The sequence below is a fragment of the Octodon degus genome, unplaced genomic scaffold (genome assembly GCF_000260255.1).
Source record: "Octodon degus isolate 3935 unplaced genomic scaffold, OctDeg1.0 scaffold00088, whole genome shotgun sequence".
Classification (NCBI taxonomy): domain Eukaryota; kingdom Metazoa; phylum Chordata; class Mammalia; order Rodentia; family Octodontidae; genus Octodon; species Octodon degus.
In genome coordinates this window covers 4,669,306-4,691,652 of record NW_004524664.1, presented here as the reverse complement: position 1 = coordinate 4,691,652, position 22,347 = coordinate 4,669,306, and the positions used below count along the sequence as shown (strand labels likewise).

General features: G+C 44.4%; 1 protein-coding gene across 3 annotated transcripts; it reads left to right on the top strand.

Moving 5' to 3' along the window:
- Positions 1 to 287: 287 nt before the first annotated feature.
- Positions 288 to 15,536, top strand: Erlin2 (ER lipid raft associated 2). Of its 3 annotated transcripts, none has more exons than XM_004637264.3 (12): positions 288 to 389; positions 1,531 to 1,652; positions 3,134 to 3,215; positions 5,334 to 5,380; positions 6,349 to 6,410; positions 6,554 to 6,679; positions 10,382 to 10,455; positions 10,615 to 10,673; positions 11,674 to 11,765; positions 12,585 to 12,674; positions 14,384 to 14,463; positions 15,222 to 15,536. In XM_004637264.3, the coding sequence occupies exons 2-12, from the start codon at positions 1,546 to 1,548 to the stop codon at positions 15,420 to 15,422; spliced, it is 1,020 nt and encodes a 339-aa protein (XP_004637321.1). In that variant the 5' UTR covers positions 288 to 389; positions 1,531 to 1,545; the 3' UTR covers positions 15,423 to 15,536. The 3 variants fall into 3 exon arrangements, with proteins under 3 accessions (XP_004637321.1, XP_023577782.1, XP_023577781.1); XM_023722014.1 differs by having other exon boundaries at positions 11,674 to 11,776; positions 15,222 to 15,309; XM_023722013.1 differs by lacking the exon at positions 288 to 389 and adding an exon at positions 396 to 564.
- The last annotated feature ends 6,811 nt before the right edge of the window (positions 15,537 to 22,347 follow it).

The window sequence follows — 22,347 nt, the reverse complement described above, 5'->3', positions numbered from 1 at the left end:
CGGGACACCGCAACGCGCTCGCACCTTCTTCGGAAGAGGAAAAGCCCGGCTTGGCAAGCTCCGCAGAAAAAACCTTGGAGAGTGACACCCGCAGCCACGCGCGCCCGGCCACCCGCTGCTCACCCGTACAGGTCCTAGTCCCCTCCCCGCGATCCGGAGCGGCTCGGGTCGCGTGCGCCCCCTCGCGGCCGTCGGCGGACACTAACCACCCGGAGTGCGAGGGGTGGAGCCGACGGCCGAGGCCGGGTAAGGGGGTGTGGCCTTTCGCGTAAACTGATGGCGTCAACGGAGCGACTGGCCCGGAAGGAAGTAGCGTGCTGAGTGGTGTGGCGGTTTCTGCGGTTGCACGCGGGTTCGGACGAGTACGGAGCGCCTGGAGGGACAGCGTGGTACGCGGCCCCCGCCCTTTAGTGCGCGCTCGGGGCCTCCGCTACCGAGTCGCGGGGCTGCAGGGCTCCGGGGCCCCGGCCCCAGCAGCCTCTTTCTGTCCTCCGGGAGCGAGAGAAGCCCTTGTGCCCGTTCTCTCCCCGCAAGCCCCAGGAGGGCCTGAGCAGAGGCGAGCGGGTGCGCGAGCCGGTGCCGGAGGAGGGCGGGCGGGGCGCGAGGTGGGCAGGGGCGACCCGGGAGGGTCCCGAGCGCAGGGGACGCGGCCGCGCCTCGAGAGTCGGGGTTAGCCGACGTCAGCTGAACGAGCGCCCCCCGCGTCTCCGCGCCCAGCCGCGTTAGAGCCGCGCTCATGGCCCGGGCGCAACCCGCCCGACGCTGCTGTCAGTCACGAGAGTTTTTCCAGAGCCTCCAGTGTCCAGGAAGTTGAGGTTCCACCTAGAGACCATCACCTCCTCGCATCCTGGTGCCTGAACGCAGTTAAACCAGAAAGCGTACAGTGCCCCAGCCTGGAGCACTCAGTTTCCCCAATTCTTCCTAGACTCAAAGGAGCTGAGGGTGTGGGTTGTGTCTTCCGCAGAGCCCTGTCCCTTCTAGGTCCAAAGGGGTATCTGAGAAGATGGGTAAAAGCCTGGAGAATCCAGCCCTGGAACTCTGCTGCCTGCTGTCTCTGTCTCTAGCGTCTGAGAGGAGGAAACGGTGGTTTTTTTGAAATGGCAGCAATTAGAACTAGGAGGCTCTGACCAGAATTACACAGCCACAACTGCCTGTCATTTGGCATCCTCTGTAATTTGGGCCAGCCTAGTGCAGCTGCCTGTCTTCCCTTTACTAGCGCAAGTCGCTCCAGTGACAGCACATTCGCATTCACAAGAAAAGAAAGCTGTGTTCTATACAGGCCCAGTTGGCACTGATTCTCCGTAGGGCAGAGAATGCCACCTCTTCAAAGTGGTGGAGAATATGAGTCCAGTTAAGGCAGGGGTTTGTTGACTGACAGCAGGAAGAAAGGAGTGTGCATCTGTCCTGTGCTCCTACTACAGCAGGCTGCCTGACTCACTTTCAGGAAGCTCAGCTTGGTGACAGCCTCTCGCTGGCATAGCTTGTCGCCTTCATGTCAGACCACACATTTTTCCCATATCTTTTTCCTAGGATAAAAGTTCACTGATGGCTCAGTTGGGAGCAGTGGTGGCGGTGGCTTCCAGTTTCTTGTGTGCCTGTCTCTTCTCAGCAGTGCACAAGATAGAAGAAGGACATATTGGAGTATATTACAGGTAAGACAAGACAGACAGACACAGACAAGCTTGCAGCTTCCTATTAGATGATTCCCTTTCTGCAGATTCTGCTGAATATCTGTGTTTCTGTTTTATTGAATAGGGCAGTCTGTTCAGGTTTAGCTTTTATGTCAGTGACAAGATAGGGCCTGCGTGTGTGTGTGTGTGTGTGTGTGTGTGTAGTTGAAAACCTCCTTATATTCTGTCATGATGCTGACGGGTATGTTTGCAGATTTAGAGACAAGCCTCAAGGAACCAGCATTTCTTGCAGATCATTCCTGACATACTTTCTCCTGTATTCATTTTGGAGTCTTGGTTCCCCGCTACCAGGTTACCTCTTTAAAAGTTCTGAGTCCCAGTTCTTGATGGCATTTTCAGAAGACAGCTGACTCTAATTTGGGAGGCTCTTCTAAAATGAACATTTCAGGAAAAGCTAAAAGTCCTGCAGATTGCTTTATGTCAATCAAGACAGTCCTTGGAACAATGCTCCTTACAATGAAAGAGCACATTATATCACTGTTCATTGTTCTTTTAAAATTATCTTTGACTTCATAGTATAAACCAAAGAAGCACTTGTAAATCTTGGGCTGCTTTCCTTTTTGTAACTTTGACCAAGATTTTTTCTTTAGGTCTTTATGAACCCCTTCTTAAATGTGTCTTATGATGTTTATCTCTGGATTGTTAATGGCAAGTTCTAAAACTCCAGCTGAAGCTAGGGACATTGCTCAGTCATAGAACATGTGTGAAGCCCTAGGTTCAGTCCCCAGCACCAAAAATTAAGGTGTATTTAAAATTCTTCTTTTGCTGGGTGTGGTGGTATACCCCTGTAATCCCAGCATTTGGGAGGCTGAGGCAGGAGGATTATTGCAAGTTCAAGACCAGCCTAGGCTACAAAGTGAGCTCAAGGCCAGCTTCAGCTGTGTAGTAAGACCCTGTCTCAAAAAGACAAAAATAATTAGAAAATAAAATTCTTTTGAGTTGGCCATGTCACTGGACTCCAATAGTAGCACAGCCAGTTGATAACTGTGTTACTACATGTTACTGCTCTAATGGATTGGCACAAAATAAACTGATACAACAAAGTAAAACAAACTGTCTTGCTATTGAATTTTTTTTTTTTTTTTTTTTTTTTTTTTGTGGTACCAGGAATCAAACTCAGGACTTTGAACTTGCCAAGCAGGCACTTATGCCACTGAGCTATTTCCCCAGCCCTTAAACTTTCTTATCTTGAATGTAGTCAGGAATTCTGCTATCTTTATTTCACTTAGCCTGCATACATGTTTTCTCCTTGTAAAAGCACAAATAATGGTTTTACGTTTTATCATTAGGCTTGTTGAAATGAATACAGAAAGTGATCTGTGAACATGGCTGTGGCACCTGTCACTCTTAAACATTTAGGAAGCTGACAGGAAAGTTGGCCAACATGGCCTTGATCTGACATGCTGTTTCTGCACTGACCTTGCCTCTCCCCGCTTCTGCAGAGGCGGTGCTCTGCTGACCTCCACCAGTGGCCCTGGTTTCCACCTCATGCTTCCTTTCATCACGTCGTATAAATCTGTGCAGGTATGTTTGGCCTGTATGTTGTGGTCAGATGACTGCAAGTTTGGGTTGTTGATTAGGACATGAGCTCAAGGCCAGTTTGAAATTATTGAGACCCTGGGTGAGTAAAATGCCTTTTCAGAGACTGACTTAAACTCTTGGAGCTTTACTCGATTCTTGAAATAGCTGAGTGGAGCCTGTGCCCATCAGCTGCGAGTGGTAATTATTTCTTCACCTCAAGACAAAGCCAGGGGGCCAGGGAGATGGCTCAGTGGAATAAGTGCTTCCCTGGCAAGTGCAAGGGCCTGAGTTCAATCCCCAGTTCCGCAAAAAAAAAAAAAAAAAAAGACAAAGCCAGACAAGAGTCTTTTACAGGTATGTCCAATCTGTGGTCCACAAGCCACTCACCCTCTTTTTTTTTTAATTCTATATTTTTTAAAAGAAAAGTTGTTTTTATTAACAATATCGTATATTTTATATATGACCCAAAACAATTCCTGCTTACCCTCTACAGCCTAAGCAAAGCCAACAGGTTAGATACACGGTAGAAGAAAGTCAAGTCATAGGCTACCATAATATGAAGAAATACAATATGACAGTTTTGCTGGTTCTTATTTGAACTTCAGAAACATGAGCTTAATTTTTTTAGAAGGAGGAAGGAAGTTGGATTGGGCAGGGGTATGACATCTAAATTAAGAGTAAAATTAGTTGTGACACATCTAAAGCTCAGCTAGATTAGAGTAGACATCTATGAATATGTCCAACTAAGAAGAATCAAGGATAACTTAAACTAACCCAGCAAGATACAAAGATCCCACATAGTCATTTTCCCACTTAGTATGCTCTGTGGCTTTCACAATGTGTTCTGGTCCATTATATGTCTGTCATTTGAGTCTCACGGTAGTCCTGAGAATGGGCTGAGCATGTTAAATGAGGAGTCTGCTGTTTCAGAACTAGTAAATGGAAGAGTCTTAAGGTTTCTAAGATTCCTTAACAAGTTTGTTGTGGGCCAGGCTATAATTCATATGTCCTGCTGCCAGGCAGCTTAAACTGCTAGTTATGCATTCATGACTGTCCCATCAAGCAGCTTTTTAATTACTTTTATTGGTAAAAAGACAAAGTGATGAGATTCATTTGTATCACCAGTGGTACAGGCTGCTAGGCGAGACAGTCATGCATGTGCCACCAGTGTAAAGCTAGCAGAAACATGTTAAAAGTCTTAAGATTTTTAAGATTCATAAGCCAGTGTCAGCTTACAGTGAAAGAAGAGTAGGTACCTTTGCTTACTTTAGAATCACACCTATAAATACTATAGACAGATACAAATTAATAACTAGTCAGATGGGGCACCAAAGGACTTGGTGCAGAAGGTGAGAACACAACACAGTGGCTAGAGGCACAGCTCAATGGCCAGACTTGCATGCTTCCCTAGGGGACAAGTTGAGATTATACTACAGTTAGCACCACCTGGTCCAGTGAGTACAGATAAGCATCAGTTGCCCAAGTAGGTGACCAGAACATCTGGACCCATCCCTTCCCCAAAATGGCCTTTTTCTCTCCTTGTTCCCTTGCTGCATTACCTGCTTTTCTATTGGATCAGTAGTAGCTGAGCACCTACACTTGTAATCTTAATTGGCTGATTATAATTTGACCTATATTTGTACCCAGTTTGTGGTTTTGTACCTACCTCACAATTTTTGCTGTATTAAATATTCCTGGAGAGGGCCCGGGAGAGAGCTCCACGGCATAAGCGCCTGCCTGGTAGGTGCAAGGTCCCAAGTTCAATCCCCGGTACCGCAAAAAAAATAATAAAGTAATTTTTCCCCCCTAGAGAAATGTCCTCTTCAGGTCCCCTTCTATCTCTCAGGAGCTATCTCAATAAAAATCCTTCCTATACGTCCGTAAAATTTGTTTTTTGATGTCAAGGGACACATTTTTGGCAAATTCGACATCTAGAAGGTTGAGAGTTAAATTTTCTCCTATTTCATAAGGAGCGGGGAGCAAGTAGGATATCCCTGCGTAGCATAGGCAAAGCTCAGTCCAAACAAGTAAACAAGGACGAGGGCATTCAGGATTCTGAATTCTGACAAAGTTACCTTGTCACTGTCTACTAGTCAGCATTTGTATTTCTTCTGTTCCCAGACCACACTTCAGACAGATGAAGTAAAGAATGTACCTTGTGGAACCAGGTAAGATGCCCAGAATAAAGCCGTTAAGCCCCAATAAGTAAGAGGAAGGGCTGGCAGGCTCGCTAGCTGACTGCAGGAAGAGACAGAAGACACAGTGTCTTGATGGTTTTACCAAATTCCCTACTCCCTACCTCACTATGTTCTGACTATGTTCCTCAGTGTGGAAACCAGACATTGAAGTGCAGGAGAGATGATCGTAGGTTTGAAAAGAGCTGGCGTGCCATGATCAGTTTTACTAGAATTAATATTTGAACTAAAGTGATGGTAAAGTCAAAGTGAGAAACACTGACCATAAAATTCCATGGTGACGTGTGTTCGGCAAAAGACATTACTGTCTCAGTTATTCTTCTCTCATTGCTGGGACAAATACCCGACATGCAAAAGGAAGGAAGGAAAGGCTTATTTAGCTCAGTTTCTGGAGGTTTCACTGCATACAAAGCTGGCTTCAAGGCAGACTGGCACATGGCAGAGGACAGCAGTTCATGGTGGCAGAAGGCAGCAAAACAGCAAGAGCGAAAGGGAAGAGCAACAATGGCTACAGAGGGCAAGTCTGTCTCTTTTGTGTTACATTCAGGCTCTCCGCCCCGGGCTGGGCATAGCACTCACACCCATAATCCCAGCAGTACTCAGACCCCTGAGCCCAGCCTTGGATCGTGAATTAGTCACAAACTCTAGAACTGTGTCTCAGTGACTGCACGAGGCTTTGGGGGCACAAATTCACACAAAACAATGACTGATTTGAAAAACATCAGCTGCTGTTTTTGTATGAGAACCCTAAAGGTCTCATTTGGCTGAGGAGGTATTTTTAGGAGGTGTCATTCCTCAGGAGATTGGGTCATTGCAGTGAACTCTTCAGATCTTGGAGATCCAAGATTTATGTGCCACAAATGCTTCTCATCTGTCAGTCTCACATCTTAGAAGACTACATCATATTTTAGTGACATCTGTGCCCCTTCTCCCTCCAATAGTGGTGGTGTGATGATCTACTTCGATAGAATTGAAGTGGTGAACTTCCTGGTCCCAAATGCAGGTATGTCTTCCATTTTCTCCCCCAAATCCTGCCTCCCCCAAGTCTCGCATGGCACCTTAGGAAAGGAGTACTGCTGTTGGAAGGAAAGTTGGAGAATGGAGTCTTGTGTGTTGTTACGCTGACTTCTGTCCTCATCTTTCCAGTATATGATATAGTGAAGAACTACACCGCCGACTACGACAAGGCGCTCATCTTCAACAAGATCCACCATGAGCTGAACCAGTTCTGCAGTGTGCACACACTTCAGGAGGTCTATATTGAGCTGTTTGGTAAGAAGGCCCCCACTGCCTAGTCCTGAGCTGCCATAGGGTGGTGTGGATGGTGCTCAGGAATAGGTCACAGGGTGTTCCTGAATGATGTTGATGACAGTGAAGGAAGGTCCTCAGTGTGGGCAAGCTTGAACACAGGCCTAGCTGTGTAATGCAGTAGTTGCTTTTTTTTTTTTAAATGTATTTGGTCTCACTACACATCTCAGACTCAGTGACCTTCCTGCTTTCAGTCTTCCCAGCTCTGGGATTACAGGTGTGCACCACCATGCACCGTCTCTGTGGCCAACTCAGTGCGCCCTGGAGCAGGGCCAGCACAGCACATGGTACTGGGGATTGAACCCCAGTCCCTGCGCTTCCTAAGCAGGAGCTTAGTCCACTGAGCTATCTCACTGGCCCCAGTATTTGCTTCTGGCCAGAAACAGGACAGGAATGAAAATGTGTTCTCACTGTCCCTAAAATATCCTATAATGAAGATAGTATCGTCTTTAGAAGAAACTTAGAGGTTATATGACCTAGTATCCTCATCTGAAGAGGCCCAAAGTGAGAAAGTCAGAGCTGGCTGATAGCAGATCTGAAACTAGAACCTTCCTCTCCTACCTGTCACTGAGGCCCACAGCAAGGAGGTCATAGAACTAGGTGGTAGTTGATAGCAAAGCTGAAACTAGAACCTTGCATTCTGAGCCAGCTGTCACCTTGGTATTCTTTTCTTCCATGCTCTCATGTCCCACACCACTTGCGCAAAGGTGATAAGAATGACATTGGTCACAGTGTACTCTAGAAAGGAGAGCCGTGGCTTACAGCTCCCGTGAGTGTGTGTGTGTGTGTGTGTGTGTGTGTGTGTGTGTGTGTGTGTTTCATCTGTCCCTGTAGAAGTGAGTAGAAAAACACTAAACAAAGGGATCCACATTTTTAATTGGACACCTTTGTCCTTTTCAGTGGCAAAGAAAGAAAAAACAGTTCAGTAATTGTGTGGCTTGTTTCTGCTGTTTAAACTTACTTCTACCACAGTGATTGCAATCATCATTTACTCCAAACATATACTAACAAGTTTTTTAAAATAAATGGAAGGGGCTAGGGATATAGCTCAGCGGCACAAGTGGCTGCCTGCCAAGCACAAGGTCCTGAGTTCAATCCCTGGAACCGCAAAATTAATTAATTAATTTTTAAAATGGAAAAAAATAATAAACTTGCTTCTAGAAATTTCTTAATAGCCAGTACTAAAAGTTATTGAACTTTTCTTGAAACTAGCACTGGAAAATTTTCTAGGAATTCTCATAAAACAGACCTTGAGCAAGACCTTTTTTTTCCCAGAGCTGGGGATCAAACCGAGAGCCTCATGCATGGTAGGCAAGTGCTTGACTTCCAGGCCATAGCTCTAGTCCAAGAATGGTCTTTGGAACATGAAATAATTAATATATAGCCTTTCATTATAATTAAGCAAATAACCTTTTGTGCTGTTTTAAGATTTAGGAAATCATCAAAAATCACTTCATTTACTGCAGGAGGAAATGAATCTAAATTTATTTTACAAGGTTTTTTGTTCTTTTTTTTTTTCTTTTGGATTCATTGTGTCTTCAAGAAAGCTGGTAAATTTGCCTGATTTTTATCTCCTCAAAATAATAGAATTGCATGAAATACAGGTTTTTCTGTCTAGCTATTGTTTTAGAACTTGTTCCATTAAATGAATGTTGTAAAATATGTGAAACACTGGAGGACAAAGTATCGCTCATGTCCCTGAAGAAAAAATTAAAATATTAAATAGTTCTGCATTACAGACTTACTGTCTTATACATAAACTCAGTAGCTTAGTGAAGTATAAATTTTGTATGGAGGAGCCGAGAAAGTATTTTTCCTTTGAAATTTTTTCCCCCAATTTCACTCTTGCCAGCAAGGACTACTTTGCCTTGAATCTGGGAATCCATGAAGGAAACTTGTGTCTAATGATGGTGTCCTTAAGCTCCAGAGGTTCAGGAGATTGTTCTACAGCTCCCTCCCCAGGACATTCACAGCCTCTGCTTTTTTTTTGGTACCAGGACTCGAACTCAGGACCTTGCACTTACAGGGTGTGTTCCTGAGTTGTATTCCTGGCCACAGCCTACACTTCAGATGTGACTCACGACCTTCATCACTTTTTCCTCTGCTGTCTCCTTTTTGTCCTTTTTATAAGAATATTTTCTAATTCTTGCTCAGAAGATAACTTGCAGAACCCCTTGTGTTTAATTAGTGATATAACTTAGTTGGAATTTATTATCATCATCCTAAGGTATAGGTGACGTGTTTGTAGTATTACTGAAACACTGTACCAGATATTTCTTCTAGCTTTCACCCAGGCCATGGATTTCTACTGTGTCTAGATACAACTTGGGCTGGTAAATGATGTTATTGATTTAGGGAGCATACAGCCCATCAGGCCTTCTTTCTTTCTTTCTTTCTTTCTTTCTTTCTTTCTTTTTTTTTTTTTTTTCCTGGATTCCTGGGGATTGAACCCTTTGCACTCAGCTACATTCCCAGCCCATTATTTTTTATTTTGAGGCAAAGTCTTACTAAGTTGCTCAGATAGGACTTGAACTTGCTGTCCTTCTGCATTGGCCTCTCAGAATGCTGGAACTACAGGCATGTGCCACCAGGGCCAGCTAATAAGGCCACATAAAGTTTGGCTTGGAGCTAGGGGTGCAACTCAGAAGTAGAGCACATGTGCAGTATATGCAAAGCACCGGGTTCAGTCCATAGCACCACCAAAAAAAAAAAAAAACTAAAATGTAATTTTTATTAAAAAATTAATATTATTTGTTTGTAGTTGTCATAGTGTTAGGCCCATATCTGGTGGGAGGTGCTGGCTAACTTTATGGCATTTCTTCTTCATTGCTAAGAGATTTTTGCAAGTTATCAGTATGTAGCAACATTATAGTCCTTTGTTACTGCTACAATAGTTGGAGAAAACGCTTTTATAAAATCCTAACAGTCCAAGTATGGTAATTAAACAGCTTCTTTTGTTGTCCTGGGAATAGAATCTAGACCCTTGCAGGACACTGGGTATATGCTCTATCATTGAGCTATACCCCAGTCAGCAGGTTCAGTTTTGCCTGCTACTTGGCTTCTGTGGTCATCTGTAAGAGAAGGGAGACCTGTCATTCCTGATAGCCGAGAAATGGCCACTTAAAGCAGACAGCAGCTGACAGTGGCTATATAGGAGTTTCAGCTGGTTTTATTTTCTTCATCTTTGGGGCTGCTGCTGGTTTTATTTTCTTTATCTTTGGGAAAGTTCTAAAATTACTAGATTTAATTGCTCACCTATTTTCAAAGGATCCAGCATAACTGTTCTTGCTTCCTTGGAAATGTGGGCCCACCTTCTCTTGCTGGGGAAAAGCTGCTGCCTGACATAAGGAATATGCTGATTGTTCTTTTTTTTTTTTTAAGCTCAATTTTTTATAGCTTACGGTGTACATTTTCAACAACAAAGGTAATTTTTACTTCCTGTCCACAGAAAGAATACTTTCCTGTGTTGCTTATGTCCAGGCTGTTTAGGTAGGCGCCTTCAGCAGTCCAGTAGGCCTTCGGGTTTCTGGACTTTGTCAAGTACACTTATTTGGGAAGACCTTTGGCATGTAAGGTCCATTCCTGACCTGGTATTCCCACTTGTTCCGTGCCCTCCACCTTCCAGAGGTTATAACAACTCTTCTTTTGTGTCTTTCTTGATTCCAGATCAGATTGATGAAAATCTCAAACTGGCTTTGCAGCAGGACCTGACCTCCATGGCCCCTGGGCTTGTCATCCAAGTAAGTTCTGCCTCTGGGGGAGAGTCCCCCTCAGTGACATAGCACCTTCTATCCCAGGGATGTGCCTTCTGCCCAGGAGAGGAGGATCTAGGGCCTGTGAAAATGTATGTCCCCAGCTTCATGACTTTCTCAGCAGCTGCTCTATGTGTCCTTCTCTAGGCTGTGCGGGTGACCAAGCCCAATATCCCTGAGGCAATCCGAAGAAACTATGAGCTGATGTGAGTATGCCCTGTCCCAGCCACATCAGGTTTCACACTCACTCCCTTTCTTGAGCACCTGCTAGATTCCAGCGTGACTGTCACGCTGTCAAATTGGGTGGCAATCAAGGCCCTACGAGGCTCTTATCACTGTGACTGAGAGCACAGGGGAGCCCTGGAGAGCAGTGGCGCTTTTAAAAGGCCAGTGGCTATGTGCTGTGTTCAGTGTCTCACGCCAGAAGTGGAAATAAGAGAGAGAGATGGTGCACAGGCAAGTGTAGCTTACTAGAAAGCATTCAAGTTTCACTTGGGCTTGAGATCGAGTCTTATTGTGTTGTCCATGTTGATCTGGAAGTCCTAGGCTCAGGTGATCCTCCCACCTCAGTCTTCTGAGTTACTGGCATACTAGGGACTAGTGCCACTGTATCTGGCCTTTATGTTAGGTTTTCTTTCCCACAAGTTATCCTAAGGCAAAGGAAAGCTGTGTTAGCTCTCTGCCACTGTGACGTCAAGATACTTGAAAGCAGAAGGCTTCATTTCAGCTCAGGGTTTTCACCAAGTTCAGTGCAGTCACTGGCTCTTGTGGAGCTGAGGGGAGGCAGAGCATCACAGCTGGGTGCAGGTGGTGATGCAAGGCTGTGTCTCTCCTGGCAGCCAGGATGCAAAGAGAGCTCCCCTTTGTAACACAGCCTTTTCCTCCAAACCTAGTGCACAGTGAGGCACAAGGAGCCTGGTCTGCTGATGAGATTGGAGCTATGATGAGGCAGGCACTTCCTCAAGGTCCCACCTCTATCCACTGCTGCTTTGGGAACCAAGCCTTCAACACAGAGCTCTTCAACAAGAGCCATGCTGCTATCTGCAGTAGGTCGGCATTTGCCTGGGCCCGAGAGCAGCCTTCCAGGGGAGAGTGAGCAGTTAGAGTACCTCTCCATATGGAAGAGCTCGGTTCTCTACCAGATGGTGACATTCCTTGGAAGCTTTCTATTGTGGCCTCACAGCTGCCTACTTTCTTCCCTTTCAGGGAAAGTGAGAAGACGAAGCTTCTCATAGCAGCTCAGAAACAGAAGGTGGTAGAGAAGGAGGCTGAGACAGAGCGGAAGAAAGCACTCATTGGTCTGATAATGGTTCTGTGCTCCCCTGTTTGGGGCAGGAGGGCTGGAGTTGGGGGAGGAAGAGTTTCCACTACCTTTCAAGTGGAAGGAGGTTTTCATGTTAATTAGTAATCCTAAACTAGTGGCCAGTACATCCTGCACACTTACTGTGAGCTGTGCACTTTCCTGCCACTTGATGCATGAAGGAGCTCAGTCTTCACAGCCACCCTGTGAAGGAAACGCTGTCATGACCTCATTCTGAAGCACAGAGAGTTAAGTAATAGGTCCATGGCCAGGTGGAAATAAGTAGGGGGCTAAGGGACTCTGGCTGTAGAGACTGTGCTCCTGGTCACTACATTATAGGACCACCAACCGAGCTGAGTGCTTCCTAAAATGAAGTGCCTCACAGAAATAGTCCTTAAAACACTCCTTTGGGACCCACGGGGAGGTGGCTCTCACCTGTAATCCCAGCACTTGGGAGCCCAGGGCAAGAGGATCCCAGTGAATTCAAGGCTATCCTAGAGAACATAGCAAGACCCTGTCTCAAAAGAAAAGCAGACACTCCTCTGAAAGAAGAATCCCTATGATTTAGAAGTTAGAAATCTTAAAATTAAAAAAGAGAGAGAGAGAGGTCGTCTTTATCCTCCTCAGAAGAAAAGCTCTGCTTCGTGGCTGGTTTCCCCCAGTGTCCATCTCAGTGGTACCCGCCTCAATGGAGCAGTGCTGCTATGCTGCACCCCAGTGTGCCTGGAGCAGCCCCCGAGGACAGCCACTGTCCCTCTGAACCACCACCACTTAGGCAAAGAATGAGGTGGCTCTTTTTTCATTCTCATTTACACAGAGGCAGAAAAAGTGGCTCAGGTTGCAGAAATCACCTACGGGCAGAAGGTCATGGAGAAGGAAACGGAGAAAAGGATTTCAGAAATTGAAGGTGAGCAGAAGTGGCATTGGTACTTGAGTTTTGCTCAATTCTGCTTTTTGGCAAGCATGTGACAGGGTCACTCCTTGGGCTTATGAATCTGTGTTCTCCAGTTTCATAACCTCCCTGAAACATGAGTCTTACTTTGTTTTTAAACTGGGTTGGGACACATCTTCGACTAGGCTGGCATCCAGTGCCTTGAGAGATCCGTTCCTTCACTCAGCAGATGTTGAGCACTGTTGTACACAGGCACCCGGCTAGGCAAAAGAAAAGGAAATCACGGTCCCTGTTGGCCTGGAGCCCACAGCCTTACAGGGGCTCACGTTGGCCACAGTGGCAGCTCACTCAGCCTCACCTTACTTGCACTCCCTCAAAAGTCAGGTGGTGCCAATTTTGTGATCTCGAAGTCCACACTTAGGGTCAGTAGATTGTTCCAAAGAGACACTTTGCTCAGCACCAAAAACATTGGAGCTGAAGTGTTCTTTACTAGCTTTGTGTTTCTACCTCCTCCTTACTATCTTTGATTTTACTTCACATGATGCCTTCTCTCAAGCAAATTCCAGGATACAAATGGGCCCTCAGGTCAGCTCCAGCCCTCTGTGCTGTCTCCAGTTGTACTCATGGTGCCTATCAGGCTTGGAGGGGCCACTGAGAAGCCAGTTGGGATTTTACAGAGCAGTAGCTCCCCATTGGGGGCTCTGAGCAAAACAGCACGTTTTCTCTCTCATAAGCCCCAACACTGAGGCAGCTGTGTTGTGGTGCGGCACCTGCACACATGCCACCTTCCTCCCCAGGCATTCTGCTGCCAGCACTGCTCCATGAGGCTGACCTCATCCCTAAAGCAAGCAGTAGGTGCTGCAGATCTGCCTCTGCTTAGTAGAAAGCCAGAGTCTGAGCAGAATAGGAAAGTACATTGCTTGAGTCCAAAAGGCTGTTGGTCTGGACCACAGGATGTAATTCTCTTAGAATTGTGCCAGCTTTTGCATGTTTTCAGATGACTGGTGAAAATAAAAAGAAAATGGACTTGGAGAGGTGCTATATTCTTTACACTTATGGTATTCATTTATGGGGTTCTGGCCATATTCAGAGTCTTGAGCTTCCCTTGCTTGAGCCATAGCATGAGAGGGCTGAGAAAGAAAGTGCTGGAACTGGAGCCTGAGGCAGAGGCTACCACCACATTGCTCCACAAATATGGAGCTATAAAGAAAACAAAAAAGGAGGTGTCTGTGGGTGGCAGCCTTTTGTAGATAATACTATCAGTGCGTGATTTTAGCCATAGCAACAGTATTGTTCCATGAGTTTCTGTCCTGGATAGATGCTTTCAAAAATTTTTCTTTCTTGGTTGATCCTTAAAACTAGTATAATAGAAACTGTACTTTCGATTTGATTTGAAACTGTCTCATTGCTATATGTTTATCAATAAAACTTTGAAAAGAAAAAAAAAAAAAAAACTAGTATAATAGGGGAAAAGCCTTCTCCAAGCTCTACAAATGAGGAAACCAAGCATAGGGAAGAAGGCAGCCTTCCCAAAGTCACAGAGGCTATCAGGAGGAAAGTTACAGAGAACAGAGCATAGTCTGTTTTGGGTTGGTTGTTTTGAGGGGTTGGTGCTAGGGATGGAACCCAGGGCTTCATGCATGTGAAGCAGGTACTCTACCACTGAGCCACAGCACCAGTGCACACATAGTCTCCTGATGGTCCCTGCTCTGTCCCACCCCCAGACGCTGCATTTCTGGCCCGTGAGAAGGCAAAGGCCGATGCTGAGTGCTACACTGCTCTGAAAATAGCTGAAGCGAATAAGGTAAAGGCACAGCATGGCGTTAGGTGGGGTTGTATGTCGAGAGTTGCTAGTGTTGGATGGCCACCACACCAAGTCTCTTGTTGCTGCCCTCAAGGACCTTGCACTGTGTGGGACAGGTGCTTCCCTGGAACAAGAGGCCTCCATAGAAGTTTCACCTTTGTGTTAAGCATGGAAGCTTCTGTGTTTAACTTCTGTGTTTTCATGTTTAACACAAAAGTGAAACTTCTGGATGGTCAGATAGCTCAGCTGACTAAAGCACCTGCTTAGGCAGAGCGCAAGGGCCAGGGCTTGATCCCCGGCACCATAAGCCATGCCAGTCCCGCCCACAGGGCATGCTGAGGCAGCAATTGAGACTGGGCATGATGGTGCATGCCTGTAATCCCAGCTCTTGGGAGACTGAAAACAGGAGGATCACTACGAGTCCAATCTACGTAGTGAGGGCTGGGGAGATGGCTCAGTAGAATAAAGGGCCTGAGTTCAATCCCTGGTTCCACAAAAAAAAAAAACAAAAAAAAAACAATCTATATAGTGAGACCCTGTAGACCCTGTACTAAACACAAAACAAAAAAGGTGAAACCTCTAAAACTCTTACTATTCTGGACAGCTATAGTCCACTTTCTCTGAGAGAATCCCTGTTACGTGTGTTATCAGGGAAACCTGAGAGATTGGGCTCCCCCATATGAAAATGAAAAGAGGAGCCACCCCAATTTTCTCTTAACATTCATCTCACCTGAGCCTTCTTTTTCTGTTGGCCACAGTTGAAGCTGACCCCAGAATATCTACAGCTGATGAAATACAAGGCCATTGCTTCCAACAGCAAGATTTACTTTGGCAAAGACATTCCCAATATGTTCATGGATTCTGCTGGCACCCTGGGCAAGCAGTTTGAAGGGCTGGCGGACAAGCTGACCATTGACTTGGAAGAGGAGCCTGTGGAGGCCACAGCGAAGGAGAACTGAGGAACAGAAAGTATACAGCCTCAGATGACACTTAAAGAGATCTTTATTTTTTAAAGTGAAACAGACTGCTCCTTCCTCCCTTACTACCTTCTTGGACTCCTCAAGTTGTTGTGGGAAAAAAATGAACTTAAATCTATTCCCCTTCCTGGGAAGGGAGGGTAGGAATTGATGATTTGGGGTTTTATTCAGGTAAGTAGGTTCTATGACTTATACTAAGATTTGTAAACCATGGCTTTGACCTCTGACCTGCAGGCACTAACGCTGGCTGTGAAGGTGGCTTCGTTAGGAATGCTATCACTAAGAGGCAGTGTGTGTGATATATGCTGCTACCTCCACGTGATTTGATTCCTCACCCCTAGCTTCTGGGGCTCACAGCTGAGCAGTAGACATAGCTGCAGGGAGCCTGTGACTTCCCTGGCAGATTTGTCGGTGCACAGATGGGTCGTTGCAGAGGCAAGGTTGGTTGGTTGGTTGGTTGGTTGGTTGGTTGGTTGGTTGGTTGGTTTTGGAGCCCTCCTAAGGAAGAACTGGTGCTAGGTTTTGCAAGATTTTCTATACACTACGCTCCTTTGCCTGGGGCTCAGGGTAGTGGCTCTGACTATATTTCCAGAGTCAGGGCTTCATTCTCTCTACTACTGAAGTATTTTTGAAACTTTTCACCTAATCTGTGATTTGGTTTCTTCTTCTGAAGTAATCTGTCTTTGGTTCCACTCAGCATCAAGAAGACAGGAACAAATAAGTGTCTTCCTAGCTGCTGAGATGGGATTAATATAGCCATTAGCTACTTTTGTATCTGTTTGGCAAATTGTGTGTGTATTAGTAGTGTCTTTTTACTGTTGTGCTACAGGGAAGCGCTCCACAGCCACTCGTGTAGGAAGGGTCACAAAGGAATTTCGTAGCATAATGCCTTGGCTTGTATCTGAGTCTGACACAATGCTATGGGGAGCCCATCCTATGTAGCTTGTGATTTTAAATCCAGAGCTCCACACAGCCACTTAGGGGTTGAGCTGGTGGTAAATCTCCAGTGGATGTGAGGTAGGAGTTCATGTCCACACCCTCTGGCTCATGATGAAAGCGGCACAATGCATTCCCAGTGTTTTATTTTGATTTAGGATGAGATCAGACATAAAGATTTATATTGGGCTGGGTGTGTTGGCACACACCTGTAATCCCAGCACTTGGGAGGCTGAGACAGGAGGATTATTTCAAGTTCAAGACCAACCTGGGCTGCCAAGTGAGCTCAACACCAGCCTGAACTGCATAGCAAGACACTGTCTCAAAAAGGTAGAAAAGAAAAAGGTTTTTATCTTACAGTTGGAGTTGGAGGAGGGAATGCAACCTGTACAGCCCATGAATGGTGCACAGGATTGTTAATTGGAAGATAGCCATCTGGAGCTAATTTGTAAGCATATTTTTACCTTGCATAATAACCATGGCCACCTCAGGTTTAGGGTTTGCACTTAGTATTATTAGCTACCCCCACCGAAAGCAAAAACAGAAAGTACCTATTATATCCCTGTTTAGGTGAACACTGTGAACAATACTTTCTGGCCACAGTTCCCACTCCAGGAGTTTCAGTTCCATGCCCGGACTTCTGGTTTATCAAATGGTTGTAGTACTCAGGGCAGCTTGGTGCTAAGTGGCATCAGGCTTGGTGGGAATGTGGGCGGCATTCAGCGTAGGAAGAGACAAGGTGTTGACCCCCTCCTGTCACACACTGCCCTTCCCTTTTCTAATTCCTGGCACTGGGAATTCTCAAACCATAGTCCCTGCCACACTTTTTGCAGGCAGGAGAAAGTACTTAGATAACAGTCTGCCTCCAAGACCAGCACAACACACTCACCTTCTCCCTCTTCAGTGAGTCCTCGCTGTTAGGACAGCCTGGCACCCCAGCACTCCGTCATGCAGGGAGTTCCTGCTGGCAGACCTCAGCAAATATCACTTCGCCCCAGTGGACGTGGCACCGTTACCTCTGCTCCAAAGAATGCTGCCCTTGGGTTCTTTACCTGAGCATCTCTGGGTACCAACATCCTTCATTGCTTGGCCTCTGGCCAAAAATGAGCCTCAGTAAAGTTCTGCTGTAGCCTTCCCATGTTAATGTCACTTCTTAAGAAAAAAAATGGAAAACATGGTCATGCCTAGGAGCATCAGTCCAGTAGTTGTGGGCCCTGTCCGAGGAGTAAAATCATGGAAGTCAGTGGTCTCCTTATCATGGGATGACTAACAGATCTGTGTGACTGTCTTTTTAACACATTAGAAAATCTGATCTTAAACCATTTGCATTCTGAACATGTAAAATGTGATAGCCTGCAATTTTGTAGACAGTGAAGTACTGGCTGCTATTTATAAGTGGAGCTTTTATCAAAATAAGTAAGTTTATAAAATTTAGTTTTTGTAGGCTTTTCCAAGGAATAGTCACCTTGGTGGAATGTTTCTCAAACTTTGCAGAAGTGATTGCTATTCAGTGCTGTTTTTAATCACTTTTTTAAATATAAGGACAGAATGTTTGTAAGGAAGCCAAAGTTTGTTAATGATTTTTATATAACTAAAATGGATTTGGAGGGACCTGTGATTATATTGAAGACGGCGTTATTAACAAAGCATAGCAGTATATTGATTCCAAATAGGGAGATGTTTTGTAAATCTGTGGCTGTTTCTAGAGGGCTGGGTACCTTTCAACACTAAAACTTCACCAGCTAGAGAGTAAGTAGTAAAAGTAAGATGATCATATTTACTGACTTTGCCTATTTGTTTAATTGAAGATAAATTTTTCTTTAAAAGCAGTTACTCTGTGTCTATAAACCTAACCACTACTACCTGATTCTATTCAGTAGGGTTCTAAACAATGTTTTTGTTGTTTCCTTGTAAAAGAGGGAATAGCTAAGTGTTGTGTTTATATCTCCATCCCTTTTCATCTCTTACTTTTGTGTAGGCTGGTGACTGAAAAGTCAAAAGTAATTTTTTTAAAGAGCCACAAAGGCTTAATGACCCCCTTTATAATTGAGAAATGATCCTTGTTATATTAATCATTTTTAAATGATACTGCTGGATTCATTGTCTTGGGCCGATAGCTGGAGGAATTGTTTTGGACAACACAAAAAGGTCTTGTGTGAATTATGTCTTAGTTTTATTTTCAGTCTTGTTAAATAAAATGAGTCTGTGTTCACATTTTTGTTTAAAGTAAAATTTAGCAATAGCTTGTGTTAAATGATAAAAAGAAATCAAACGTATTGGCCAGTCAAATTCTCCCTAAAAATATATTGAGATAAAAATCCATTACCATTGCCTAAGTGCCTGCTTAGGCAAGTGCAGGGATCTGGATTCAAGGACATCAACACAGCACCACCAAAATAAAACCCTTAATTTTTTTTCCATAATTTTATTGAGAAACAAATAGCAATGAGACAGTTTTAATCCAAATTGGTAGGACAGATTCAATAATTAACACATTGCGTACATTCTTCCTAGTGGTTAACTGCTGTACAAGATGCAGACATGATATCCTATTTACAAACACTATTAGAACAAATCCCTCTATTCATTAAGAGAATGTAACTATATATCTATCCTAACCACTTTGAATACACAGATACAAAATGGACATTCATCTGTATCCCCTTTTTTGTTTAGTTCTGTCATTTGAATATTATAAGTGTGTTAACTCAGCAAAATATTTTAAAAGAGTCCAGTAGCCCATAATAGTATTGGGTCTTCTGCTTGACTGGCAATGTAAGAAATTGTTGACCTGAGTCCCCTACAGCTCAACATAACACCATGACTTTACTTCTTATACTTCGTTTTTATACTTTTCTGCTGGATGGTTGAGACCGAGGTAAAGCAGGACCTATGCAACAAGAGTTGCAGCTTTTGGGTCTGATAAGGTCAGTGAAATCCCCTCAGGATTTATCCTGAGATCCTATACCTCAGATTGTGGAACCTTTGTCAGTGTCAGCCATGTGGATGAGTCACAGCCATTGCTTGGCCAATGTGCTCTCTGTGAAAGCCTGAGAGAATGTTTTCTCTCCATGTGACTCTCCTTAGGCACACTTTACATCATTGATCACTTTCCTCTTTGGCCCCATAATCTCCTTGATCAGAAAATTTGGGACACTACCGAGTTACATGATGTTACAGTACAAGTTCTCATGTGTCCTGAGTCTTAATTGACCTTGAAAGGCTAGGGCCAAAATGTTGACTTTCCTTGCAGCCCTCTTTTATCTCTAATTTTGGACTACACACTTAGGTTGTTAACCCTCCAGAAGAGAAGTTTATTGTTATTACCATACAACCTAGGCTGTTAAGCTTAACCTCAAAACCCTTAATTTTTGAACATGACATAATTCCTAGTGGATGCTATAGAGATTTATCATTTTAAAAAAATACATGGCTGCCAGGCATAGTGACTCATGCCTATGATCCCAGTGCTTGAGAGGCTAAAGCAGGAGGACCACCACATATTCAAGGCCAACCTGAACTATGTAGCTCAACCCTGTCCCAAAAACAAGAAACAGGGCTGGGGAGATAGCTCAGTTGTCTAAGCGCCTGCCTCGCAAGCACAAGGACCTAGGTTTGATACCCAGTATCACATGCAGTGCCAGCCCCACAATTTGGTGGTGTGGTACATGCCTGTAATCCCAATGCCTGGGAGGCTGAGACAGGAGGATTACTGTGAGTCCGAGCTGCATAGCAAGACCCTGTACCAAATAGTTAAAAAAGAAAAAACAAGAAACAAGAATATGACTGTCATTACCATAGGGCAGCATTATTTTCACTTAACCCAAAACATTTTAAATAGGTCAGTTCCTGTCTACCAGATGAAATGATGTGATAACTTAGTTAAGTGTGAGTTTCAGACACACAGTAATTTGTGTACAAATAGATCCCCAATGTTGTAATAGACATCTTAAAATATATAGACAGAGCCCACCAAAAAAAATACATACCCAGGGTCCAGGGAGATGGTTCAGTGGAATAAGCGCTTCCCTGGCAAGTGCAAGGGCCTGAGTTCAATCCCTGGTTCTGCCAAAAAGAAAAATAGATAAATAAATAAAACTTGTTAAAAAAAAAATACCCATCTCAGCAGTCAACAGGCTAATAAATGCCTGGAAGCTCCTGGCCACCACTTCAAGCATCTCTTGTAATTGTAGTGGCCAAAGGTAACTTGTATAAATCTCATGTCTCAATAAATTTAGTATTAAAATATTCATACAGGGCCAACGAGATAGCTTAGTGGGCTCAGTGCCTGCAGGGATCCTGCAGGCAAGTGCAGGGATCGGGATTCACTGTCCAGCACCACATGCTGCAGCATGGCTCCGGGCATGCCAGGCTGGCCACTGAGACTAGGAGTGGTAGCACACACCTGTAATCCCAGTGCTGGGGAGGCTGAAAACAGGATCACTATGAGCTTCGTAATGAAACCCTGTACCAAATACGTAAGTGAAAAAGGGGAGTGGGGGCTGGGGCTATAGCTCAGTAGGAGAGTATCCTTCAATTTAGTCCCCAGTACCACAACAAAAACAAAAGTATTTGGAAAACCAAAGCTCATAACCAGATATGAAAAATCCAGTACTCTGGGAGGCTAAGGCAGGAGGATCACAAGTTCAAATCCAATGTAAGCAATCAGTGACTTATCAAGACCCTATTTAAATAAAAAGGTTAGAGGTACAGTTCAGTGTGAAGCCATGGGTTAAAACCCCCATACGTATGTATGTACACATACACCCCTACCTCATGGGCTAACCCAGAAAAGCCTGAAGGGAAGTTGAACAGTTTGCATATTAGAATTTCATAATGGTCTGCTTGCTTAATATTGTGTAGCTCCTGGAGCATAAAAGAAGAATAAATTAGCCTGAAGAATGGAGTATTTTTAAAGAATTTACCTAAGTCGGGCCAGTTTGAAAATAGTTATCTGCAATTAGAAAATAATTCAGGGATTGGCATGGATAACCCTTTCTTACAGTCTTCAGAGGCTGTGTGGGATAGTTTCACTGTCACTCATCATGAAAGATCAGGTGATCTCTGAAGATCCTTGTCAGGCTGAGAGTGCAAGAATCTCCAGTGACATTCCAAAGCCACCCTGTGACTGCATTGTATGGAGGGAGGGAATGTGGTCATGGGTGATCATTCCACCTGGAGGAGGTGTAATTCCTGCATTTCTCTTCAAAGCCAAGTAACCAGGCAACAGTAATTTCCTATTATTTTATCTCTTTTTAGTCCCCTCAAAAGAATCACACTGGGGTCAGAAGGAAACAATTTGAAAAATTATGTATGGGTTTTTTTCATAAATAATACTGTAGATGACAAAAGGGAATATTTTAAAAACTTGATTTCATTTGTAGTGAGTAGACTACATTTCAGGTTACCAATAACATCTGTTCCTCTGGGTATTTCGCCTTTTAATCTTTTTTCTACTTTGCCTTACAAATTATAGGAGAGATTCATTAAAGATAGTTATTGGCAGTAAAGTGCTTTTGAACTCAGCATTTTTCAAGGATTAAGTAGAAGAGAAGGGTGAAAGGTTAAATTGGATAGTTGCTATCCATCCAATTAAATAAGAAACCAAAAAAAAATGAGAGGAACTGGGGGTGTAGTTCAGTGGTGGAGCACATGTACAGATTATGGGTTCAATCCAATTAAACTAAAAAAATGAGAGGAACTTGGGGTGTAGTTCAGTGGTGAAGCACATGTACAGATTATGGGTTCAATCCCCAGCAACTCCAAAAAAGAAATCCTTAAAAAAGTGGAATAGGGCTGCCGGAATGGCTCAGTGGTCTAAAGCACCTACTTGGAACAAGCTTGGCAAAGCACAGGGACCGCAGTTCAATCCCCCAGCACCACATGCCAGCCAGTCCCGCCCCCTGGTGGGCTGAGCTGGCCACACACACACACACACACACACGCAATAAATAAATAAATAAATGTTAAA